The sequence below is a fragment of the Tamandua tetradactyla genome, chromosome 23, assembly GCF_023851605.1.
Source record: "Tamandua tetradactyla isolate mTamTet1 chromosome 23, mTamTet1.pri, whole genome shotgun sequence".
Taxonomy (NCBI): domain Eukaryota; kingdom Metazoa; phylum Chordata; class Mammalia; order Pilosa; family Myrmecophagidae; genus Tamandua; species Tamandua tetradactyla.
The window spans coordinates 2,241,455-2,267,998 of NC_135349.1; the positions used below are offsets into that span (position 1 = coordinate 2,241,455).

At 48.4% G+C, this 26,544-nt stretch overlaps 1 protein-coding gene across 1 annotated transcript in view; it reads right to left on the reverse strand.

Annotated features, from left to right (window-relative positions):
• GNA12 (G protein subunit alpha 12) overlaps positions 1–17,366 on the reverse strand; it is a 116,754-nt gene extending 99,388 nt beyond the window's left edge. The window contains exon 1 of the mRNA XM_077140473.1: positions 17,034–17,366. Coding sequence (XP_076996588.1) covers positions 17,034–17,366 — 333 coding nt within the window. The remainder of the gene's footprint in view (positions 1–17,033) is intronic.
• Positions 17,367–26,544: the final 9,178 nt, after the last annotated feature.

Below are 26,544 nucleotides of genomic sequence, written 5' to 3' on the forward strand. Positions count from 1 at the left end.
TATTAAGAATTAGTGATTGCATATGTAGAATGGAATGATATCCTTTTTTATAAGCATTTTTTTATTAATTAAAGAAAAAAGAAATTAACACAACATTTAGAAATCATTTCATTCTACATATGCAATCCGTAATTCTTAACATCATCACATAGATGCATGATCATCATTTCTCAGTACATTTGCATCAATTTAGGAAAAGAACTAGCAAAACAACAGAAAAAGATATAGAATGTTAATATAGAGAAAAAATAAAAATAATAATAGTAAAAAAAAAAGACACAAACAAACAAACAAAAAAAACCTATAGCTCAGATGCAGTTTCATTCAGTGTTTTAACATGATTACTTTACAATTAGGTATTATTGTGCTGTCCATTTTTGAGTTTTTGTATCTAGTCCTGTTGCACAGTCTGTATCCCTTCAGCTCCAATTACCCATTATCTTACCCTGTTTCTAACTCCTGCTGGTCTCTGTTACCAATGACATATTCCAAGTTTCTTCTCGAATGTCGGTTCACATCAGTGGGACCATACAGTATTTGTCCTTTAGTTTTTGGCTAGACTCACTCAGCATAATGTTCTCTAGGTCCATCCATGTTATTACATGCTTCATAAGTTTATTCTGTCTTAAAGCTGCATAATATTCCATCGTATGTATATACCACAGTTTGTTTAGCCACTCGTCTGTTGATGGACATTTTGGCTGTTTCCATCTCTTTGAAATTGTAAATAATGCTGCTATAAACATTGGTGTGCAAATGTCCGTTTGTGTCTTTGCCCTTAAGTCCTCTGAGTAGATACCTAGCAATGGTATTGCTGGGTCGTATGGCAATTCTATATTCAGTTTTTTGAGGAACCGCCAAACTGCCTTCCACAGTGGTTGCACCATTTGACATTCCCACCAACAGTGGATAAGTGTGCCTCTTTCTCCGCATTCTCTCCAGCACTTGTCATTTTCTGTTTTGTTGATAATGGCCATTCTGGTGGGTGTGAGATGATATCTCATTGTGGTTTTGATTTGCATTTCTCTAATGGCCAGGGACACTGAGCATCTCTTCATGTGCCTTTTGGCCATTTGTATTTCCTCTTCTGAGAGGTGTCTGTTCAAGTCTTTTTCCCATTTTGTAATTGGGTTGGCTGTCTTTTTGTTGTTGAGTTGAACAATCTCTTTATAAATTCTGGATACTAGACCTTTATCTGATATGTCATTTCCAAATACTGTCTCCTATTGTGTAGGCTGTCTTTCTACTTTCTTGATGAAGTTCTTTGATGCACAAAAGTGTTTAATTTTGAGGAGCTCCCATTTATTTATTTCTTTCTTCAGTGTCTTACTTTAGGTTTAAGGTCCATAAAACCGCCTCCAATTGTAAGTTTCATAAGATATCTCCCTACATTTTCCTCTAACTGTTTTATGGTCTTAGACCTAATGTTTAGATCTTTGATCCATTTTGAGTTAACTTTTGTATAGATGTGAGATACGGGTCTTCTTTCATTCTTTTGCATATTGGATATCCAGTTCTCTAGGCACCATTTATTGAAGAGACTGTTCTGTCCCAGGTGAGTTGGTTTGACTGCCTTGTCAAAGATCAAATGTCCATAGATGAGGGTCTATATCTGAGCACTCTATCCGATTTCATTGGTCGATATATCTATCTTTATGCCAATACCATGCTGTTTTGACCACTGTGGCTTCATAATATGCCTTAAAGTCCAGCCGCGTGAGACCGCCAGCTTCGTTTTTTTTCCTCAAGATACTTTTAGCAATTCGGGGCACCCTGCCCTTCCAGATAAATTTGCTTATTGGTTTTTCTATTTCTGAAAAGTAAGTTGTTGGGATTTTGATTGGTATTGCGTTGAATCTGTAAATCAATTTAGGTAGGATTGACATCTTAACTATATTTAGTCTTCCAATCCATGAACACGGTATGTCCTGCCATCTATTTAGGTCTTCTGCGATTTCTTTTAACAGTTTTTTGTAGTTTTCTTTATATAGGTTTTTTTTTCTTTAGTTAAATTTATTCCTAGGTATTTTATTCTTTTAGTTGCAATTGTAAATGGGATTCGTTTCTTGATTTCCCCCTCAGCTTGTTCATTGCTAGTGTATAGAAACGCTACCGATTTTTGAATGTTGATCTTGTAACCTGCTACTTTGCTGTACTCATTTGTTAGCTCTAGTAGTTTTGTTGTGGATTTTTCTGGGTTTTCGACGTATAGTATCATATCATCTGCAAACAGTGATAGTTTTACTTCTTCCTTTCCAATTTTGATGCCTTGTAATTCCTTTTCTTGTCTAATTGCTCTGGCTAGAACCTCCAACACAATGTTGAATAATAGTGGTGATAATGGACATCCTTGTCTTGTTCCTGATCTTAGGGGGAAAGTTTTCAATTTTTCCCCATTGAGGATGATATTAGCTGTGATTTTTTCATATATTCCCTCTATCATTTTAAGGAAGTTCCCTTGTATTCCTATCTTTTGAAGTGTTTTCAACAGGAAAGGATGCTGAATCTTGTCAAATGCCTTCTCTGCATCAATTGAGATGATCATGTGATTTTTCTGCTTTGATTTGTTGATATGGTGTATTACATTAATTGATTTTCTTATGTTGAACCATCCTTGCATACCTGGGATGAATCCTACTTGGTCATGATGTATAATTCTTTTAATGTGTTGTTGGATTCGATTTGCTAGAATTTTGTTGAGGATTTTTGCATCTATATTCATTAGAGAGATTAGCCTGTAGTTTTCTTTTTTTGTAATATCTTTGCCTGGTTTTGGTATGAGGGTGATGTTGGCTTCATAGAATGAATTAGGTAGCTTTCCCTCCACTTCAATTTTTTTGAAGAGTTTGAGGAGAGTTGGTACTAATTCTTTCTGGAATGTTTGCTAAAATTCACATGTGAAGCCATCTGGTCCTGGACTTTTCTTTTTAGGAAGCTTTTGAATGACTAATTCAATTTCTTTACTTGTGATTGGTTTGTTGAGGTCACCCATTTCTTCTTGAGTCAAAGTTGGTTGTTCATGTCTTTCCAGGAAACCGTCCATTTCATCTAAATTGTTGTATTGATTAGCATAAAGTTGTTCATAGTATCCTGTTATTACCTCCTTTATTTCTGTGAGGTCAGTGGTTATGTCTCCTCTTCCATTTCTGATCTTATTTATTTGCATCCTCTCTCTTCTTCGTTTTGTCAATCTTGCTAAGGGCCCATCAATCTTATTGATTTTCTCATAGAACCAACTTCTGGTCTTATTGATTTTCTCAACTGTTTTCAATTTCATTTATTTCTGCTCTAATCTTTATTATTTCTTTCCTCTTGCTTGCTTTGGCGTTACTTTGCTGTTCTTTCTCCAGTTCTTCCAAGTGGACAGTTAATTCCTGCATTTTTGCCTTTTCTTCTTTTCTGATATAGGCATTTAGGGCAATAAATTTCCCTCTTAGCACTGCCTTTGCTGCGTCCCATAGGTTTTGATATGTTGTGTTTTCGTTTTCATTCGCCTCAAGGTATTTACTAATTTCTCTTGCAATTTCTTCCTTGTCCCACTCGTTGTTTAAGAGTGTGTTGTTGAGCCTCCATGCATTTGTGAATTTTCTGGCAGTCCGTCTATTATTGATTTCCAACTTCATTCCTTTATGATCCAAGAAAGTGTTGTGTATGATTTCAATCTGTTTAAATTTGTTAAGACTTGCTTTGTGACCTAGCATATGGTCTATCTTTGAGAATGATCCATGAGCACTTGAGAAAAAGGTGTATCCTGCTGTTGTGGGATGTAATGTCCTATAAATGTCTGTTAAGTCTAGCTCATTTATAGTAATATTCAGATTCTCTATTTCTTTATTGATCTTCTGTTTAGATGTTCTGTCCATTGATGAGAGTGGTGAATTGAAGTCTCCAACTATTATGGTATATGTGTCTATTTCCCTTTTCAGTGTTTGCAGTGTATTCCTCACGTATTTTGGAGCATTGTGGTTCGGTGCGTAAATATTTATGATTGTTATGTCTTCTTGTTTAATTGTTCCTTTTATTAGTAGATAGTGTCCTTCTTTGTCTCTTTTAACTGTTTTACATTTGAGGTCTAATTTGTTGGATATTAGTATAGGTACTCCTGCTCTTTTCTGGTTGTTATTTGCATGAAATATCTTTTCCCAACCTTTCACTTTCAACCTATGTTTATCTTTGGGTCTAAGATGTGTTTCCTGTAGACAGCATATAGAGAAGGATCCTGTTTTTTAATCCATTCTGCCAGTCTATGTCTTTTGATTGGGGAATTCAGTCCATTAACATTTAGTGTTATTACTGTTTGGATAATATTTTCCTCTAACATTTTGCCTTTTATATTATATATATCATATCTGATTTTCCTTCTTTCTACACTCTTCTCCATACCTCTCTCTTCTGTCTTTTCATATCTGACTCTAGTGCTCCTTTTAGTATTTCTTGCAGAGCTGGTCTCTTGGTCACAAATTCTCTCAGTGACTTTTTGTCCGAAAATGTTTTCATTGCTCCCTCATTTTTGAAGGACAATTTTGCTGGATATAGAATTCTTGGTTGGCAGTTTTTCTCTTTTAGTAATTTAAATATATCATCCCACTGTCTTCTAGCTTCCATGGTTTCTGCTGAGAAATCACATAGTCTTATTGGGTTTCCTTGTATGTGATGGATTGTTTTTCTCTTGCTGCTTTCAAGATCCTCTGTTTCTCTTTGAGCTCTGACATTCTTACTAGTGTCTTGGAGAACGCCTATTTGTATCTATTCTCTTTGGGGTGCACTGCACTTCTTGGATCTGTAATTTTAGGTCTTTCATAAGAGTTGGGAAATTTTCAGTGATAATTTCTTCCATTAGTTTTTCTCCTCCTTTTCCCTTCTCTTCTCCTTCTGGGACACCCACAACACGTATATTTGTGCGCTTCATATTGTCACTCAGTCCCCGATCCCCTGTTCAAATTTTTCCATTCTTTTCCCTATAGTTTCTGTTTCTTTCTGGAATTCAGATGTTCCATCCTCCAATTCACTAATTCTAGCTTCTGTCTCTTTAAATCTACTATTGTAGGTATCCATTGTTTTTTCCAGTTTTCTACTTTGTCCTTCACTCCCATAATTTCTGTGATTTGTTTTTTCAGTTTTTCTATTTCTTCTTTTTGTTCAGCCCATGTCTTCTTTATGTCCTCCCTCAATTTATCGATTTGGTTTTTGAAGAGGTTTTCCATTTCTGTTCGTATATTCAGCATTAGTTGTCTCAGCTCCTGTATCTCATTTGAACTATTGGTTTGTTCCTTTGACTGGGCCATATTTTCAATTTTCTGAGCGGGATCCGTTATTTTCTGCTGGCGTCTGAGCATTTAATCAGATTTCCCTGGGTGTAAGACCCCGCAGGTTGAAAGATTTTTCTGTGAAATCTCTGGGCTCTGTTTTTCTTATTCTGCCCAGTAGGTGGTGCTTGTGGCACTCATCTGTCTGCGGGTCCCACCAGTAAAAGATGCTGTGGCCCCTTTAACTTTGGAAAACTCTCGCTGGGGGGGGGGGGGGGTTGCCAGCTGAAGCGGCTTGGGGGAGTGCCAATCCGAATCTCCCAGCCGGCCCAGGGATCCGCGCGCGGGGAGGGTCGCTGGCCTCCGCGGCTTGGGGAAACGCCTGTCCAAATTTCCCAGCCGGCCCAGGCGCCAAGTGTGGCGGGGGAGCGCCAGCCGCCGCGACTTGGGGAAGTGTCTATCCACCGTTCCCAGCCGGACCGGGAAGCCACGTGTTTGGAAGGGACCCCAGTCACTGTTCTCCGCGGCTTGGGGATCTCCGATCCAATTCTCCTAGCTGGTCCGGGGGGCCACGCGTGGGGGAGACGCGCCAGGCGCCGTGGCTTGAGGGGACCGCCTGTCCAATTCTCCCAGCCAGCCCGGGAAGGAGGGAGGGAGGGACTCCGGCCGCCTGCCGCCCCGGCCCGGGGAAGCCCACGCCCCTCGGCGATCTCACCAGAGTGGGTTCTCCCAGCCAGTCAGCCATTCCAGAATGGGGTACGCTGCCTTCTTGATCTCTGTCGTGGCTCCGGGAGCTGTTCTGAATCGTTTCTGTAGTAGCTGTTCTGGAGGAGGAACTAAGACCCGTGTGTCTTACTAAGCCGCCATCTTCTCCCGGAATGATATCTTAATGTTTTGTTTGTTAATTTTTTTTAATTAATAAAAAAAGTTTAAAAAACAAACAAACAAACAAAAAAACTTAATGAAAGGCTAGAAAAGCGGATCCTACACTGTCTGAGAGTTTTATTTGTACTAGAGAACAGGAAAGAGAGCAACTCCTAAACTCCTAAGTTATCAAGAATTAAGACAAGTTTCCAATTAAAAAAAAATGCTGAAGATGCTGTGGTCTCCACGCCAAATACTTACACATTCTAAAAATACTTAAAATCACAAAAACTCTAAAGAAGATGCAAGCCATAAATTAAATTAAAACACCTACAGTTCAAAATAAAAACTTCTCCATATCTACAGAGGAATTAACACAGGAAAACAACGCTTTAGACAATCGGTACTGAATAGTTAAATTATATTCCTAAGGATTCCTACCACAAAGCCACTTACTACCAAGGCAGTATAAAATATTTACTGTAGAAAATATATTTAAAAAGATAAGCCCAAAGAAATAAATACCACTGATATTTTATTTCTCTTCCAATATTTTTCTAGGTATGGTTACATACATTTTCACAAAAAAATCGGGATTATAGTTCACGGACTATTTTGGAATGCGTATGTTTTTCCCCCATGTTTTGCACTGCTTCCACATGAGATCCATTAGTGGTCATGTTCACTCTTAACAATTTTACACTTGTTCTGTGGATCTGCTACTCCCTCATGGAACAGGACAAACTATAAACTAGAGCTAGAAATGTTACCCCACTTCAGCAGAAGCCCCCTACCTTCTAAAAAGGCAGGTCCACATAAAGCAGCCCACCCGAGCCTCACCACAATCCCTGGCAACAGTTTTCTACTGGGCAGAGCGGAGCAGACCCCTTCGGCTCTCCCTCTGAAAAACAACCCTGACTTGCCTCTCTGCAGCTACTGGGAAGCTGCTGCGAAGATCAGACAGGCTACCGATGAGAAGGGTGGACAGCAGGCGATGCTGCCATGTGGTACCAAGGAGCAATTGGGCGGAAGGCCAAAGAGCTGCTGGCCAAACCCGTGGGTGCCTATGCCAAGGCCGCCTCTTCTCTATGGGCCGGGTACCATGTTAAATGCCAGGGAAGGAAAAAAGGAAGGGAGGAATAGTCCAGGGAAGGAAGGAAATATTCCTGCTCTTGAGGAGGCCAGGTTAGTAGGTGGCCAAAGGAAAATCTTCTCTCTTGTTCAATTTCCCAGCTGCTAAAACAAATACCATGCAATGAGTTGGCTTAAACAACAGGAACTTATTGACTCACAGTCTTGAGGCTAGGGGAGCCCTCAGTGAGGTGTCAGCAAGGCGATGCTTTCTCCCCAGTACCAGCATTCTGGGCTGGTGGCCGGCCGCCCTCAGTCCTTGGCTTTCCCGTCACATGATGACGCACATGGCAGTGTCTTCTCCTCCCTCCTCCAGGTCCTGCTGACTCCCAGCTTCTGGCTGCTCCCCAAGTCTTTGTGTATGCGGCCTTCTCCAGAAGGGTCCAGCCACAGCATTAAGACCCATCGGAGTCAACCGGACCACAGCTTAACGAAGTCACCCCATCCAAGGGTCCTGTTTACAAGCCTCGCACCCACAGGGATGGGCCAGGATTCAGAACATGTTTCTCTGGGGTACAGAGCTCCAAGTCACTGCACCTCTGCTCAGCTACATCGGTCTTCAGTGAATATACCCACATCCCAATGGCCTTTCCACCGTAACAAGGCACGGAGAGTGGCTAACAGACAACAGCAAAGATGGCTAAAAAGACCAAAGTCCATTTATAGCCCCCGGCCCTCAGAGACCGCTCCCTGCCCCCAAGGAGCTCACAACCAGAGAGATCAGAGGACAAAGCGGCCTAAGAACTGGCAAATACACCTGCATTTCCTTTCGCAGAGAGAGGGGAAAATAACACGACTCCTTTGGACATTGAATTTTAGGTATACACACTTTAAATGCAAATGTCTAAAGCAGTCCAGTTTTCTCTTGAGTTCCCAGCTCAGTACCTTTGGGAGAATCAAAGTTGAGTCATTAGACATTTTCCTTCCACATTATGACTAATTAACTATTGAGTGGTGTCTGCTGAGTTCCTTCCTCTTTTTGACTTATTTAGCTCTATACTGGTATTGTCTGGGTTTTCAATTTATTTCATCAACTTCACAATTCCCCTTGTTTATGTAATCTTGTTTTATATTTTACTATATCTCTATGCATATTATTCTTATACAATATAAAGCCCTCTAGGGCTACAGTTTCATAGTTTCCCTTTTTCCCAGATTAGGTTTTTTTTATCTCTCTTTGCAGGATATCTTTCCTTTCTTTTTTTTCCTTGATATAGTACTTAGAGTTGCTGAGCCATTTCTTGTCAGCTTTCTCATGCTTAGCTCTCTACCAACCTATCTTTCTCAAAAATACTAGAGGTCAATTTTCCTTGATATCATTTCTACCTTATTTTGAACCACTCTGTCCTCCTAGATAACAGCTGGAGTCTGAAAGATGGGTGTTGCTTTCAATCTGTCAGAGGCAACAGAGGTGAAGAAAGCTGAAAATTTGGCTGAGGCCTGGTGGGCTTTCTTCTGAAGTCCTAATAAATGTCCTACCCTCAAGCTGACATCTCCAATCTCCTGAGCTTTGGTTAAGCACAGGGCTCTGGAAGCTAGCAAACTTCCTGCCTCTGTGAGGCCCACTGCTCTGGAGTGTTTGCACCTCGGCTTTCCCCAGGACTTTCTCTCCAATTCAGGCGTGGATGAGAGTGTTCGGGATGGCCACAGCCCACTCTCCTTCTTTCAACCACTTCTAGGGGTAGGGCTGAGGTCAGGAGATGCTCTACCTGCTCTGGTTTTCTCCACTAGACTTCTCTCCTTGAAGGTCACCAGAGCTGGAAACTTTCCGCCCCTCAGGATCCCTCTTTCAGCTGTGAGGTTCAGACAGCCTAACACCAGCAGGTGCTATAAGAAGGTCCACTTGCCAGGCCTCCTGTCTGCAGGGCTGCATCTGCTCAGACGGTCTCTTCTTCTACCCTGCCCAGAGGCACAACATGAGGCTAGTGGCAGGTCTCCTGTGGGATAAGGACGGCATCTGTCATGTTCACCCCACATCGGCAGCACCGAGGCCAAAAGCTCTCATCAGGGGGGTGTACATTGTGTGTACACAGAGAACACACAGCCAAGTGGGTCGGAGAGCTTCAGAGGAGCCTGGGGCAGCTCAACACCAAGGAAGCACTATCAGCAACGTGAGGGGCAGGCACAGTGGGCACCTCAACAAAGCTGCTGCTCAATAGAGCCGAAAGGCCACCTGTGAGAGAGATTTCCCAAGGTCCCATCAAACTTTAACGCATCTTGTGAGCATTCTTGGCCAGCTCGGCTTTGCATCAGAAACTAGAAGGGGATGGCTTCCTTCAGGTAAACCACCTTTATTTGTAAAATAATGATCAGTTTGCTATTTCCACTCATTACAGAAAAAGACCAACATGGATCCTAGATACTAAAAAGGAGTTCTAGCCCATCAGGTGACCCGAGACAAATTCGTACCTGACCAGTCTCCATTTTTCCTCTTTCCTTCCCAAGTCTAGAATGAACCTGGAAATCAAAGGAGGAGTCAGAGAGATGGGGGATCAAAATACTTACTTTCTTATAATAAAAGCCAGATGGAAGTGTAAGGTTTTGGATTTGCAGCCAATTAGGTTTGCTCACTGGTACACAAATACAGGCGGGTTTGTCCCTACAGCTTGTGGCACGGAAACAGAGAGGGTCTGCTCCCTGCGTGCAGGGCGGTTCCAGGAGAGAACCTAGAGGGCCTGTCCAGGGCTGGAGGAAGGGGGCCGGAGGTAGGGAGGACAAGAGAATTATTACAGCTGAAATCCCTCCGGAAACACAGGCTCAAGAAATGAAATGAAAGAGTAACCCTGTCCCCCAACCTCACCCGACAGGGTTACTGAGATGGTAACAGATAAGGTGCTTTAAAAACAAAAACAAAAGCTCCCAACACAAAGAGAAGGCCTTATTCCTTCTGGGAAGATATGTCTCCATCTTTGCAGCTTTTGCAATGTCCAGCACATAAACAAACACGTAATAAGTATCTGCTGACTTGGCTTCCCAAAGTGATTACTTTTAATGGAACACCTGCTTCACCCAGTAAGTTCTGCTAGGCTTGGGGCTTTGTGTGCCCCACTCCTTTATAGCTGAGTCAAGTATGTACTGATAAGAAGGTAGATAAGGGGCAGGCCACAGTGGTTCAGCAGGTAAGAGTGCTTGCCTGCCATGCCCGAGGACCTGGGTTCGATTCCCAGTGCCTGCCCATGTAAAAAAAAAAAAAAAAAAAAAATTTGTACTCAAAGGAATGAAGGGCAAAAACTCAAACGGACATTTGCACACCAATGTTTATAGCAGCGTTATTTACAATTGCAAAGAGATGGAAACAGCCAAAATGTCCATCAACAGATGAGTGGCTAAACAAACTGTGGTATATACATACGATGGAATATTATGCAGCTTTAAGACAGGATAAACTTATGAAGCATGTAATAACATGGATGGACCTAGAGAACATTATGCTGAGTGAGTCTAGCCAAAAACTAAAGGACAAATACTGTATGGTCCCAATGATGTGAATCGACATTCGAGAATAAACTTGGAATATGTCATTGGTAACAGAGTTCAGCAGGAGTTAGAAACAGGGTAAGATAATGGGTAATTGGAGCTGATGGGATACAGACTGTGCAACAGGACTAGATACAAAAACTCAAAAATGGACCGCACAATAATACCTAATTGTAAAGTAATCATGTTAAAACACTGAATGAAGCTGCATCCGAGCTATAGGTTTTTGTTTTGTTTTGTTTTGTTTTGTTCTTACTATTATTACTTTTATTTTTTTCTCTATATTAACATTCTATATCTTTTTCGGTTGTGTTGCTAGTTCTTCTAAACCGATGCAAATGTACTAAGAAACGATGATCATGCATCTATGTGATGATGTTAAGAATTACTGATTGCATATGTAGAATGGTATGATTTCTAAATGTTGGGTTAATGTCTTTTTTTCCGTTAATTAATAAAAAAAAATAGAAAAAAAAAAAAAGAAGGTAGATAAGCAGTTTTCTGACCAACTAACCTCTCTGGGAATTTCTTCTCCCTCTCGACATCCACTCCATACTTCAAACAGTTTTCAATCTACATCTGTTTAATCAAGTCATCATAGCCCAAGGGGAAAATGTTTCCTGTCCCCATTCTAAAACTAAAATTATGGAACTTTGTTTCTTGAGAAAACACGTTAGTGACTATAAAAATATAAATATTTATCGGTCATTTCATACGTGTGCGAAGAACTGCAGTTACAGAGCTGAGTATCAGGGGGAATAACAACTAATAACCCTCAGAGAGCATATCCTCCGACATATTTTCTGCTAGTAGGTGTTGTAAAAACTCTAAAAACAAACATCTGAAGTAGCTACTTCCCATTACCTATAATGAAAACCAGAAGTACGATGAGACTTTAATTACTCCCTTTCCTTTCTTTAGTAAATGTCAAGCCTTTGGCTTGGAACACTGTTTTACGTACAAAGATGAATCAAATTTTACCTTGAAAAGGAACACAATTCACATCCCAAGGTGCTTCTGTGTGTCTACGAACAGGCTTACCTCCACCGACGCTGATAATTTCACTTTTTGCTCCAAGTTTCCCAGCATGGGCCCTGTGGGCCCCAGGGCACCGCCACACCAGCTGGATGAATCTTGGCACGAGTCGGGCAGCTGGTCTTGATGACCTCCATGAGCTTCGCCAGGGCTTCCCTGCCCCCAAGGGACCTTGCAGTGATGTCCCATCTCTGCCCCCACCACCCCTGTATTTCCTTCTCCAGAGAAGCAAGCTAGGCAGAGGAGCCCATGAAACAGGACTGCAGCTCTTCTACTCCTAAGTGCACACGCGGCACGAACCTTGACACCCAGTTTGGCCTTTCCTTCGAGAGTGGGGAGCCTCCACTTTACTGCCCCAAACTGCCACCCATGCTCCGTGGCGCCCATACCGGGCACGATTGCTGGTGGACTCCACAGGATTAGCACCACCTGGGACAGATTCCCGGGTTGGAGCATCCCCTGGGCTGGCCGTGCTCTGCCCAGCCGGGTTTAAACAGCTGCCGGGCAACTAAGGCCGGGGCCCTGGCTAACACCAGAGGACACTCCCTAAGCTTGGCCACTGCTGCCCCAGCTCTGACATTGCAGGGCCACTGGACAGAGCTGGGGCCATGACTCTGGGCTCCATCACTCAGCTCGGACACCTGCCACCTACTTGGTCATGACCTCCTTATGAAGGCAGGGGTCAGGGACGTTTACCTCAGCTTGGCATCCTGGACCACCGAATGTACTGCTCTTTCTACTCTGAAACACTCCCAAGATTAACGCCTGCTCCTTTTCCATCCTCTGGATGCTGTACTTTTTCCAAAGCATAAGTTTCAAAGTGATTCAATCTTTTGAAGCAGGGCAGGAGCGCCAGCTTCTCTGCCTAATGCAGAACGCACATGACGCTTTCTCTTTAGTAAAACCAAATGCATCTGGCTATACCTGCTCATTTATCCGAAGTCAGAGAGAGACGGAGATCTTATTCACATGAGAAACCTTCAGGAGGACTCACCCGTCACACGGTGAACCATTACCCATACTTTGCTCACTCTAAAATGGAAATAAATCGAAGCTAAGCAGCTGCTTTGTCCTGGCCCACCTGACGGGGATGCAAAGAGGACTTCATTTCCTTTATTTAAATAAAAACAAACTGTGACCATTACAGCATGAAATAAACCAGCCTGTCTTTAAGACGGCACAGCTCCTCAGGTGGTCCGAGTCAAGTCCCAGGCCCATTACCCAACACGTGCTTCTCTGGTTCAAAGCTCACCCTATAATTACATCTCTAGATAAGCCCTACGTTTAAATCTTCAGTTCCATTTAGAACCGGTACTATCCAAGGCCCCACTCTCAACTATGTAATAACAGAACATAATTACGAGCTGTCAGTAGAAGCCATCTAGCATCGAGCCCAGCTGTATTCCAGTTCTTACATGAAAAAGGACTGAAGGCCAAATACTGCGCACCTGAAAGATGTCTGGTTAAAATGATGCACATACAAACTTGAAGGCTCTGGGCCCAACAATGGCCCAGGGGCTCTCTTGACTTTGCTAGCTGATAGAAGACGACGTTTGCTTTTTTGGCACTATACTAGGACCAACTGTGTTCAAGTGTTCAAGTGTAAAAGAAACTGGCTTACCTTAGTGCAATTTGCCTATAAGCCATAAAAACCCAACTGCTCTCCCAGACCCCAGCAGATCTGTGCTTCTGCTCTCACGTCAACCCACTACAGCAAAGAGCACAGAGGCACTTCCGAGCTCAAGAAACAAAGGCTATTGCAGACAGGAGTCTCAAATAGTTTAGGAAGGCTGGGCGGTGGGAGACTCTTCTAAGTCTTTTCTGCCTCAGCAAAAAATACCTGAGATATAGCAAACCAGTCTAGAAGACTTCTGAAAACCTGGCACAATTTCAGATATTCTCCAGTCCATGAACCACTTGCAGGTCCACTCTTGGGGGTTAGGAGATTCAGGGGACCCTTTATAATCGCAAGCATATGAAAGTCCAAAGCTTTCAGCTAGAAGGAATCTGACCACAGGTCTCCTGCAAGCCACTATATCCTGACCACTGCTTCAGCCTAGGAAGTTCAGTCTAGCTACTACCCTGATTCGAATTTTCTATCTTAACCGAAAGACAAACAAATAGCACTGAGATGGTCTCTTGTGTCATCTCCACCTGCTGAAATCCAACAGTGCTTCCAAAGGCCAACTCGACACAAGTCGAGACATTGCCGCAGAATCTGTCTTCTCTCTTTCCCACAGAACCATCTCTTCCTCTACGGTGGCATTTAGCATGCCATGTATGCATACTTTATACTAAAATTCCCTGTGCAACTGTCTTCCCCACTAGACAGAGTGCCTGGAAGGTAGGGGCGTGCAAAACGTATTCATCGTTAAACATCCTTCCCCTTTCCCCTAGTACCTGGCACCATTCCTTGGGCATATGGTTAAAAATGTTGAATTGAGTTGCTGAGGTGCTGTTGTGTTGTTAAATGATATACCAAAGCAATTGTGCGTACAGTATTACAATGTCCAGCCCCTGCAATGAAGAACCTTCAAACAGCTAAAATTTCATTCACTGCTAACTGGATGTGAAATTCAGTAATCAAATATGGCTCTTGAAATTTAACACATCGCACGCAGATCCAGAGGCAGAACCACCAGAGATTAAGCCAACCTGGTTTTAAACCTTCCCACCCAGATACCGAGAAACACTATCACCAGAGGCATTACACAATTTCTAAAATACCACATTTTGATGACAGCCCATTTAGGAAGTGAGAGAGTATCATCTAAAGATTTTAAAAATAAAAAGACTGAAGTAGGAAGTCTTCCTGGGAATACATGCTGGATGTCAAAGCAACTAGTAGATTCATCTAATCAACCGCAGAAGTAGTGTGAGATAACAAAGTTCTAAGAAATCATCTGTTCAAATTCAGGCCCACCTGTGATTAAGCAGGAAGCGCTCTGAACCTGGGATCAAAAGCCCACGGTCACGGGGACCTCTGGTTCCACTAAGACAGAATAGCTCCAATCCTCCCAGAGCTTACCTGCTGCAATGAAAAAAGCTCTCAACACAACAAACACGCTCCCGACGTCTCTAAAACAGGAAAGAAGGCAGGCTGCCGGCCTAGGGACCTCAGGACAACACACGGTGAGTTCCAGAGCTCTGCCTATTGCCACCGAGCTCCAAACATTCACAACTAAGGCCACTTCACTACAAAGCAACTTCCTGAAATAAAAGGAAAATGGAGGGAAGGACTTTCGGGTTTAAGTTGAAAGATAAATTTCTAACTAGTTTTTGGAATGGTTACAACAGATAAAGTGAGTTTAAGGCACTACCATTAGTAAAAAAGTTGGGAAGGAAATAGAATAGTGACAAACTGTTTCTCGTTGATAAGGGAGTCAATAAAAGTCAATGTTTATAAGTAAGGGGAAAGCTTCAGACTGGGTCTTCTACAACTCACTTAGTACACAGATTTAGATTTATGATTCTGTTTCCAAATATTTTCTCTGCCTCCTGAGTTGAAAGAAACTGGGCGAGTCAGCTAAATCTCTAGACTTTTATATCTGCCTGTTTCTGAGATTCAGGAAAGCAGCAAAAATCGAATCAGGCTCCTTGGCAGAGAAGTCAGAGAACAGCCCCTGAAAGACAATCAGATGCACTTTACCCCAGAAGACGAGGGGAATTTCTAAACACACAGTCAATCCCCAGTGAATTAAACTGGGCACCTAGCCTTTTAAGTTTATTAAGAATTGGGCCAGAAAGCCTTTTGAAAGATGTGAAAGGAGATGTTTTATCATTCAAATTCTTTTATTCCAGCCATGATCTGAAAAGAGTTATTTCTATTAAAATGAATATTTTAATAACAAACACGCAAAGTGGGGATCCTGGTGCAAGACTCCTGATGCAGGCCTGGAGCCCAGAGGCCAGGGACCTGCACCTCCCAAGCAGAGCTTCCTTGGGGACGTGAAAGAGCTGTCCCTGCTCGGTTTCCACTGCCCTTTACCCAAATGAAATCCCTTGGGCACCATAAAATCAGCAGCCTCCAGGCGGGTTTCATGACGAATTTTTCCCCACCTCTGCTTTGAGACAAGCTGTAATTTAGGTCTTCCCAAAATGGGCTTGGGAAAAAGTGGTGAGGGGAGTGAGGAGAGGGTAAAGATCAGACAGACAGACATGCCCACCCCCAAGGCCCTGTCTAGATGCATGACAGACCATACTTTCCGGTCATCATTTCTCTCCAGAGTTCCTTTGCACAGGCTCACAGGAGAGGGGGACTGGAACCCAGAACTTATGAACTCTCCAGGACCAATTTCTTCCACAAGTACGTTGGAAATAAAAAAGGGAGCAAGACAGAGAAGAGGCACCTGGAGCTTAACACTTCAGAGGCATACTGAAATTCTACTGTCTTCTGATTCAAACAAGTAACACAAGTATGCTGCAACCAAGGGGCTCTGAACAAGGAGGGATGGCATCTGATGCTGTTACCAAGTTACTACTCATTTTTAGGTCTGCTGTTGGTATAATGGTGAAGTTTTACAATTGAGTCCTTCTCTTTTGGAGATGCACGCTAAAAGGCTCTCTGAAATCACAGGGTGTCTGGGGCTTGCTTCAGTAGGGTGGAGTGGGTGCACCCATGGGCAAGAGTAAGCAGCTATGCTCTCCCCACTTCTGGGTCCGCCTGAAAGCGTGGGAATCACCGGTCTACACACAGGGGCGGTGGCCAGCTTCCTCTGCGGCCCACACGGCATCTCCCAACTTTCCCAAGAACAGGGGAGCCTACCAGCCCCCGCCTCCTTGTGGGGCACCCGCAACGCCCTCCTCCAAGTACCACCCGGGGAGCGGGGGGGCCAAAGGCGCCTCCTCCACGCAGCGCGGCCCTGGATGTCTGCAGGACAGGGACCCCCCGCGTCCCCCGCCCCCACAGCCGGCGACCACCGCCCTTCCCACCGGGCCCGGCGCCAGGGCAAGGCATCGGTAGCGGGGTGGGGTTGCCGGGGCGCCCCGGGATCGGCACTGGGGCTCCGGCCCCCCACCTGGGCGCAGAGGCCAAAGCGGGGGACCGACAAGGGGTCGGCGGGGCCTGCCCCACCCCGGGTGTGACCCCTGCGCGGGGCCGACCTGCCCACCCCCGGGTGCGAACCCCGTGCACCGGACCGACCTGCCGCCACCTCCGGGTGCGAACCCCGTACGGCAGGCCGACCTGCCCCCCCGGGTGCGAACCCCGCGCACCGGACCGACCTGCCCCCCCGGGTGCTAACCCCGTGCGCCGGGCCGACCTGCCCCCTGGGCCGTCACCTTGAGGATGTTGTCGAAGATGGTGTCCCGGAACTCAAGCAGCGCCTTCTGGTCGAACTCGCGGCCGTGGATGATGCGCATCTGCTTGAGGAAGGTGGACTTGCCGCTCTCGCCCGCGCCCAGCAGCAGGATCTTGACCAGACGCCGCACGGCGCGCCGCTCCCGGGCCAGCAGCGCGTCGATGTCGCGGCTGCGCCTCCGCGCCTCGCGCTCCGCGTCCCGGGCCGCCGCGCCGCCGCCCGCCCCGGCCCCGGCCCCCGCGCGGCGCTCGCGGGCCCCACTCGCCTCGGCCGGCAGCAGGCAGCGGCTGAGCGTCCGCACCACCCCGGACATGGCCCCGCGCCGCCGCCGCCGCCGCCGCCGCCGCGCCCTCAGGCCGCCGCCCCGCCCCGCCCAGGCCCCGCGGCCATGGGACCCCCGGCGTGCGGGCCCTGGCGGCAGCCCCCGACAACGCGCGGCCTGCGGCGAGCGGCTCGACGGCCCCGAGCGGCGTCCCAGGCCCGCGCACCAGGCCGCGCCGCCGCCCGCTCCGCCGCCGCACTCGCCCCGGGCCGCGCTCGGGCCCCCAGCTGAGGCGCGGGAGGGAGGCGGAGGGGCGGGGCCGGCCCGCGCCCCGTGCCGGGCATTGGGCCGGCGGCCGTCAGTCCGGCCGGCTGAGCGCTCCGATTGGCCTGTGTCAGCCCGGGCGGTGTCTCTCCCGCCTCCGGGGCGGGGCCGGAGCCGAGGGGGGCGGCACCGTCGGGGTGGGGGCGGGGGCGGGCGGCCCAGCTCAGTCCTCGCCGGCGCTTCTCATTGGACGGCCGGGCCGAGGCTCTTTCTTTCAGAATGAAAGGGAGGCGGGGTCGTCCGGGAGGCGGGGCGGCCGTCCACCCCGTACAGTCGTGATTGCGCGGGGCCCGCGTCAGTCATGGAGAACGGACTTGGGATTGGGAAGCTCGGCGAAGGGGGCGTGATTACAAGTGCCAGGTGTACAGAAAGCTTCCCCCCTTGGGTTCCCAGGTCCCGGCGGCCGGGGAGCCCAGGAGGCTTGCGGAGTGCACTCGGGCATCGTCCCGAAGGTGGGACGTGCCGCCAAGAGGACCAGCTGCCCACCTGAGGGTCCGCGAGAAAGCTGTTCCGAAGCCATTTTCCTTCGAGAAGCAGTGGAGGAGGGTGGGGCATACATTTCAAACAAATGCCCAACTCTGAGCGTGGCGGGGGGGGGCTTGGGCGGTTTTCCTAAAAGCTGACTTGTGGTCACACTCACCAGACGCTCCTCCCAAACGTCTCCAAAGTCCAGTGGTCTAGACAGTGGCGTCTGGAGCTGCTGGGGACCGAGTCCCAATCTCCCTTCAACCACCTCCGAGTTGCCGGACCTCAGCAGTTTGTTTGGGGGGCCCTTAGCTTAAATGCCCTCGTCTGCAAAAATGGGAGTGAGAATAGCAGGTATTTCACGTGGCTATGAAGATGTAACCTGAGAAGAGGAACTTCTTCAGTGTTTGGCACAAGGCAAGGTCTTGACACTTAGCTGCCATGTTAGGGGTTCCTGACACCCCAGGTCTCCGGTAAGAGGGCATCCAGGAGGGAGATGCTTTCAAGGGCTTGGGCAGGTTGAGAGCCAGGGCCTTAGAGGCCACCCTGGCCCACCCTTCCTCCCCACCAAGTGTAGGGGGTAAAATGAGGCCCCAAAATGAAGGTCACACACAAGGGTGGCCCAGAACCCTGCTCTCTTTCACTGAGGCACTCCACCCCTAGAGAGGGATATGTGGTTCCATTCGGTTCTACAAGTGATTTTTACACAATAATAGAAACGACAGGGGCTTCTGGAGAGGAGGGGGAAGATGCAGCCTTTGCATCCGGAAGGTTCCATGCTGAAGAGCAAGACTGATCCGTCACGTGGCAAAGCAGGACCTCAGGGGACCCCTAGTTCCTGCCACAGGGCCGTGGCACTCAAGGACTACACCCAGAGATCTAAACTGCCCGAGGAACTTGAGTGCCCCCGATACACAGCGTTTGTCATTTGCTGAGACGTGAATGTGTATGGCTCATGGGTCAACACGTTCCAGAACTCTGCAATCCTATAATTCTGAGAAATGATGGAGAGCGAAGCCGTATTTCTGCGTGAAGACGGCCTCCAACAGAAAGCCAGACGCTCGTATTGTGACAGCAGGGCAGAGAACATGACGAGACCTGACAAAGCGATGTTTCTGGGACTGAGGATAGGAAGACTCAACAGATTAAAAGGGGAATGTGGCAGTCAGTCGTGGACTAGAGTTAGTGCCACACTCAGTTAAGGCAAATTAGGAAAGGTGATTCACGAGCAGGCTCACTAAGAGCTCCACGCCTATGTTTACACAATCATTAAAAAGTTAAAGGGGGTGGGCCACCGTGGCTCAGCAGGTAAGAGTGCTTGCCTGCCATGCCCGAGGACCCGGCTTCGATTCCCAGTGCCTGCCCATGTGAAAAAAAAAAAAAGAAAAAGAGTTAAAGGATCACTTACCTGTTTTAGTGGTACATTATTGCATTCTGTGGGAGAAATTATATGCCATTAGTGGTAGCCAATTTGGGGATTTGACAAGGTCTCTGGACGTAGTCTTTGCATTTGTTGAGGAGTTAAGGTCCTTGAGATAAACAAATGTATTGATATATCCAGTCATCTCTTAACCATCCCTTAAATTTGTACAGCATGTTATAATTTTCAAAGTATTTCCATGAGTGTTATCTCATTTGTCCTCTCAACACTGCTGGTAGGGAGGCAAGGCAGACATTATTACAGTGGGAGAATTGGAGTCCCAGGAAGCTAAAGTTTCTTGGAAACTGCTAACCCAGCATCCTCTCCACGCTAGTGTGGGACTGGGGAAAGGGTGAGTGCTCTGAGGCTTGCCTCTACCACCCTGTGTGGCCTCGAGCAAGTCATCTAACCTCTCTGAGACTGGATTTCCTTACATGTAAACCAAGATAAAAATAGGGCTGTGGTCAGTATGAAATACGTGAGTACTTAGGAGGCCCTACGTATAGAGTATAGCGGGTGCTTAGTATCACGGCGCACCTTTAGCATCAGGAACTGCAAATTTAGAATAACAGTAACGGCGTGATGGTGAGGAACCAATGACAACACAGGGCACGGTATTAAAAAACAATGACATTGGAAAACAGTCTGGTTAAATACACTGAGGCCCATGCACCCAAATGCAGCCAGAGCAGTCCCTGCACAGGATAAGAGGGGGATCTGTAAGCAGGAGCCCAGAGCCCTGACATGGTCCATGGATGCTTTCTTGGGCCAGCATGCCTTAAAAATTGGTGGAGGAATTGGTGGGGTGGGCCAAGCCTCCTCCCTGATGCTCCCCCCCCAACCCCCTTCCCCCAACTGTGTCCAGTTCTGCCTGCAGAGCTACGAGGCGGCTGGGACGGCGGGTCTGGATGGCAGGGCCTGGAGTGCTTGTGTGAACTCCTGGAAGAGGGCACACCTGCAGGACTCTTCTCTCCCAAGTTGGGTGGGAGTGAGGGGGTCAGCAGCGTAGAGGCCCAGGACTCTGGGTTCCTGAAAAGAAATGGGGTTTAGCTCGTGTCTGGGTCCTGCACATGTCATCTTGTGAGGATCGAGGGGGCTTCTCTGCTGGAGGGATGTAGGACAGCCACATGGGGAAGGGTTTGGGGAGATTCCCCCGATGTGGGAAGGGGAGCTTGCCAACCCCTGCAGCTTGTGAGAACTGAATGTTCCCCAGAGCAGCAGCAGCTTGCCTGTTACCCCATCTTTCACCCCCACGTAAGGGACCCTAACAGCTGGCCTTGGAAGCCAAGAGGGAGCTGTGAGTTGGCAAAGGAAAGTGCAAATGCACTTAAGGGAGCCCAGGTGCCAGAGGAGAGCAGCTCAAGCAGGGATGCACTGGTGAGAACTTCCCTAATAGATCAAGAATACTGATTCCACCCTAGGACAAGGGTTTACATCATAAAAAGACATCGTGCCAAAGGGGCAAATCACACTTTTTATTTTTAAAATCCAAAGCATGAACTCGAAGAGAGAATGGCAGCAAGTCGGAAGAGCTGAAAACAAACCTGAGAGACCTGGAAGATAAAAGTGAATGAAAAACCTCAAAACATGGGGGAAAAGTACAAAGAGATGGAAGCTGCATGAGGAAGGATAGAAGACTGAGTGAAATCACATAGTGTTTGTCTTTTTTTATCTGGCTTATTTCACGTAACATAATGCTTTCAAGGTTCATGCATGCTGTCGCGTGGGCCAGCACTGCACTTCTTTTCATGGCTGAATAATATTCCATGGTATGAATTGGGCACCTTTTGTTGACCCATCACCTGCTGGAGGAACCTTGGGTAGCTTCCACCTTTTGGCGCCTGTGAATAACGCCATGATGAACACCGGTGTACAAATATCCGTCTGAGAACCTGCTTATAATTCTTTGGGGCCTATTCCTGGGAGTGGAATTGCAGGGTCTTACGGTGACTCTGAGTTTAACTTCCCAGGGCAGCACCAGACTCTCTCCCACAGTGGCCGGAGCAGTCCTTCGTTTTACAGCTGGGGAGACTGAGGCCAAGAATCAAGGTCACGCAGCAGACCTGTAGCAGAGCTCCTCGGTCTGGGCTCAGTCTAGAGAACACGCTAACCCTGCCTCTCGGCCTGGCGTCACCACAGCAGTCCACCCGCCCACCCGTGTCTCTTCTTGGACGTGGTATCTACTCGACCCAACGCCATGGAAAAGAATGATGCTGTGTCCTCTCGGGGCAGTGGACAGCTGTTGGTTTTGCCTGCACAGCGCCTATATGGCTTCCCCCTGTAGCAGGATGCCAGGCTTCCTTTGGAGGACTCCTCCCCAGTGTCGTTCAGTGGCGGGAGGATTTGGGCTCGGGTCTAAGGCAGGAGGAGAGCAGGGACCCCAGATTGGGTGGGTCTGAGCTTCAAACGGCCCCCACCACAGCGCCTGGTTCCGGGGTGAGCGCATGAGGCAGGCTGGTCCAACTGGAACACTGCTTGTGTCGCTGGGCTCAGCAACTAGAAAGGGAGCTCCATGAGGGTAGAGGCTCTGAATGAATGAAGGAATGAATGAATGAGAGTCAGTCCTGAATGTTTCCATTTGCCAAAGTTACTGAAATTCAATATACCAGAAATGGACTGGGTTTTAACGAAGGGGGGCTTATTAATGTACAGGTTTACAGTTCTGTGGCCATGGAAATGTCCAAATCAAGACATCGACAGGCCAAAACCTTCTTCCTGGAGACGGGCTGCCTGTGACCTGGGGGTGCACAGCGGTGGTGAGGCATGTGGCAGTGTCGGCTGTCCTCGCTGTCTGGGTTTTATTGCTTTCAGCCTCTAGCGTTCCTTCTGAGCTTCTGTGTGTTTCTCTCTCAGCTTCTCTGTCTTCTCTCTATTCCATGTTCTTATAAAGGACTCCAGTAAAAGGGTTAAGACCTGCCCCAACAGAAATAGCCTAATCAGAAGGTCCCGCCCACAATAGATCTGCACCCACTGGAACAGGTCAGCTTTAAGAACATGATCTTTTCTGGGGTCCATGAAACCTTTAAAGTATCACACTGTGGGTATAAGTTTGTCCCAGAGACACAAGACTCAGAGACTCCTTTACACCCACCTTCAACCTGGAAGGATGAGGCTGCCACAGGGAAACCGAGGATGAAGCTAAAAGGTAAGGCAGAGAAGAACAGAGAGAGGGAGCTAGACTGGGGTCTGGGGACATTATCTTGGCTCCTGGATTCAGCCATGCCTGAAGCCATCCGCTTGTGTTAGTAATCTATTGCTGTGTAACAACATCACCACAATTTCAGCAACTTGAAACAACACAGACTCATGATCTCACAGTTTCTGTGAGCGAGACGTCTGGGCTCCACTGAGCTGGGTGATTGGCAAGGCTGTGAGCAAAGTGAGGGTCAGGCCTGGGTCCTCACAGGAGACCTGGGGCTGGGTTCGCTTCCAAGTCACTTGGTTGTTGGCAGCACCTGGTTCCTTGCCAGCTGCTGCACTGAGGGTCTTAGGGCCTGGCAGCCTGTTGGCTGGAAGCCGCCCTCGGTTTCTTGCCTTGTGGCTTCTCATGACATGGCCGCTTGCTTCCTCTGAGCCCTCAGGGAGGGAGTCAGCAGTGCAGATGTGACGCACTTGGGCAAGGTGACCACGCACCCACAACATGCCCGTCCATTGCCTTTGCCCAATTCTCTTGGCTAGAAGAGGAGGGCTTCGCAAGGGGCGGGAACACCAGGGGTAGGGGTCAGCCGCCACTTTTTTTTTTTTTGTAACTTGAGCCAAATTATTTTTCTGTTGCTTGTAAATGAAAGTGACTCTTAACTAGAACCATGAGCTAGTCACCTGATTTTAAAGGTAATTGGGATATTTTCTACCTGAGGAGAACTGCTTTGGCTACACACCCCTGCCTCCCAGGCCCTCCTTCCCTCCCACGCGCTGTTAGGGCTACTTTCCCGAGAGTATTTGGGATGCGGATCTGAAATGCGAGGCCACAGGGAGGCTGGGACAGGAGATGGGGCTTGGGGAGAATTCTGTGAGGCTAGACGAAGTTCTCCCTGAACTTGCACCCACGCGGTTGCGGCCTGCAGCCCGTGCCTGGCGGGGAACGGGAGGCTGCACCCCGTGGCACTGAGAAGGGGGGACATGCCAGCCACCACCCCCGGGCCCGGGCGGGCGCCACGCACCCAGCCTGCCGACTGGGCTCCCAAACCTGTGGACGGTTTCCGGGGGATGTTCTCCCTGTAGGGGTGGGGGGCAACCAAGCGGCGCCTCCGTCCATCAGGGAAGTGCCTCAGCCCGAGGCCTGGGTCCGTGAGCGGCCCTTCCCTGGACACACGCGACTTTGGGTGAGATGAGGAGCTGGCGAAGCACCTGGACGGTGCCCGCTGGAGGGCCCCTTGTGCATTTCCAGCACGAGCGACAGGACTGTGCTGAAGAGAGGGCCCTCTGACGATGCCCCTGAAGGCCCTGGGGACTGCGCCTCCTGTCTCCCTGCTGCTCATCCACCCCACCCCCCTTTCCTTCCTTCCGTCCATCCGTCTGTCTGTTAGCAGTGACTGAGTTCCTGCCATGTTCAGGCCGAGGCTCCAGCCAGCCACGGGACAGACGTGGGGTCAGCCCACGTGGACCTGGCTGAGGAGACAGACATTGAATATTTAATTACACAAATAATTTTAAGGGTGATAAATGCTAGGAATGAAACTTTGGGTACTGGAGGAAAAAGTGATGGGAACTGCACCCGGTTTGGGGGAGCACAACAGAGTTTAGGGTCAGGAAGGTCTTCAAATCTGAAGGATGACAGTGCTGGGAGGAACGGGGGAGGGGCAGCTCTCGGGTGAGGGAGTGGCCTGAACTGGGGACAGGGGCACTCTTTGCCCAGGGCCACAGTTGGCGAATGCCCCAGAGCAGACGGGCTGGCGGGGGAGAAGGAGGGCATGTGGCCCCGGTCCTAGCCGAGTGGCGGGGTGGGCCGGGAGGTGGGGGAGGCTGAGAAAGGAGCCTCAGGCGCTAGGTGAGAGCCCTGGACTCAGAGTTCAGTTTTGTCCCTTCCTCGGTGTATGATTTTGGGTATGTGACTTTCCACTTGCTGAGTGTCAGACTTACCACGTCTGACAATAATAGAAATACTAATTAACAGTTATCAAGGAACGCTTCTCAGGATTTCTCGTGTGTCATCTCTTGGAGTCTGGCTTTGAACCCTATCCTGCTATTGTCGTCCCCACTTTACAGATGAGGAAAAGTGAGGTCGGGCAGTTTGCCGGAAGGGAGCGCCAGGATTCAGGCCTCACTGCCAGGCCCAGCTGCAGCTGTGTCGGGAAGGCTAGATGAGATTATGACGCAGTAACAAGCAGCCCCAGAGTTTTGTGGCTTAGAACAACACAGTTTTTTTCTGGCTCCCACCTCCCGTCCTTTGTGGGCCACTCGGGGCTGTCTCCTGTCCCTGCACTCCAGGACCCAGGCTGACTGAGCAGCCCCCAGCTGGAATGCTGCTGGTCATGGCGCAGAGAGAGAAAAAAGGCTCGGGGGAGCCTTTGCTCACCGTTGAAGGCTCAGCCTGGAAGTGACAAGTTGCTTCTATTCTCAACTTATTGGTCTGAACTAATCGGGGTCCCACCTTCTCCCAAGGGGGCCAGGAATTCCCAGGCCACCCCATGCCCTGAAGACAGAGAGCTAAAATCTTTGGGGCACGGTATCAGTAAGTGCTGCGGAGGTGCTGGCGAGATTAGCCAGCACGTGTGGAAAACACTGGAGTGCAGGGCATTTCCTGGGCATGCCTGGGCTCTGCCCTTGCCAGCTATGCTGACTCTTGAACGACTCAATAACTCTCCCTGTGCCTCAGTTTCCTATTCTGTGAAGTGGAGATCAAATCATCAATCCTATTTAGAGGGCTTGATGAAGATAATGGATCATGCACGTAAGGAACTTAGGACAGAATCTGGCATACGGAGGCCCAGTATAAATGCTCGCGTTATCAGGAATCAATGAATTATCATTTATTAAGTATAATTATTTGTTAAGGAGTATAATTGGTTACTTGTAAGAATTATAATGAATTGCTATCAGTATCATGGGTCAGTCTGCCTCTTTGCCCTTGGCCTTCTCCCATTCTAGCTGTCAGGAAATCACTCCTCGCTTTCTGCAGGTTTCTCTGCCTGGAGGACCTGGAGCTGCCCCCCTCGTCCCCCCCCCCAGCCTGACAGGTCAGAGCAGTGTCCAGGTGGGACCCCCCACTCCCCGGCTCTGGGAGCCTGTCTGGTGTTCTGCCCCCGCCCAGGCATTCATGGGGTGGGGGATGCAGGGGCAGGGGTCTCCGAGCCCATCTCCTGGGAAGGGGACAGGTGGGGCCCTGGAGCCTGAGGCTTTGGGGCCGTTTGCTGGCTGTAACCTTGGAGAGCAAGGGTACAGAATTGTGGGGCCCAGTGGAAACTAAAGCTGGGGGACCCGTGTTTGAAAATGATTAAGAATTTCGAGACAGCAGCAGCTGAGCATTAAACCAGCATGGGGGGTGGGCCGCGGGTGTTCCTGAGGGCGTGCGCCCCGGGCAGGTGCGGGGAAGGGAGCCAACCCCATGGGAAGCCCTGCGCCCTCCCCGGTGTGAGACAGCAGGCCACCCCCAGCTGCGCCCTGAGGGGCTGGCGCCTGGGGCGGTGCTCAGGATGCCGCCCAGGCTTTCCCACATGACCCCATCTCTTCGCCCTTGTTCTTTCCCACCCTGCTGCCCATCCCTCAGTGACAACCAGGCAGACCCCATGATTTCCTGGGCCCTGCTAGGCAGTAGAGAGCCCAGTTGGGATGCGTATAAAACTCCAGCCTCAAGCCCAGGTCCGCGCTCGTTTCCGGACTCCTGCAGCCTTGGCCGGCCAGCACTGGAGGGAGGACGGGACCCCCTGCGCTCCCTCCCTCCCGCCTCTTCTTGGGGTAGGTGGCAAGGAGGAGAGGGGAAAAGCAAGCCCCCAGGCTTGACTTTGGCAGCTACCACGTCTCCATTGAGGCTGTCTCTGCCGTGTTGGAGGGGGATCTCAGGGGTGCATGGACATCCCTTGG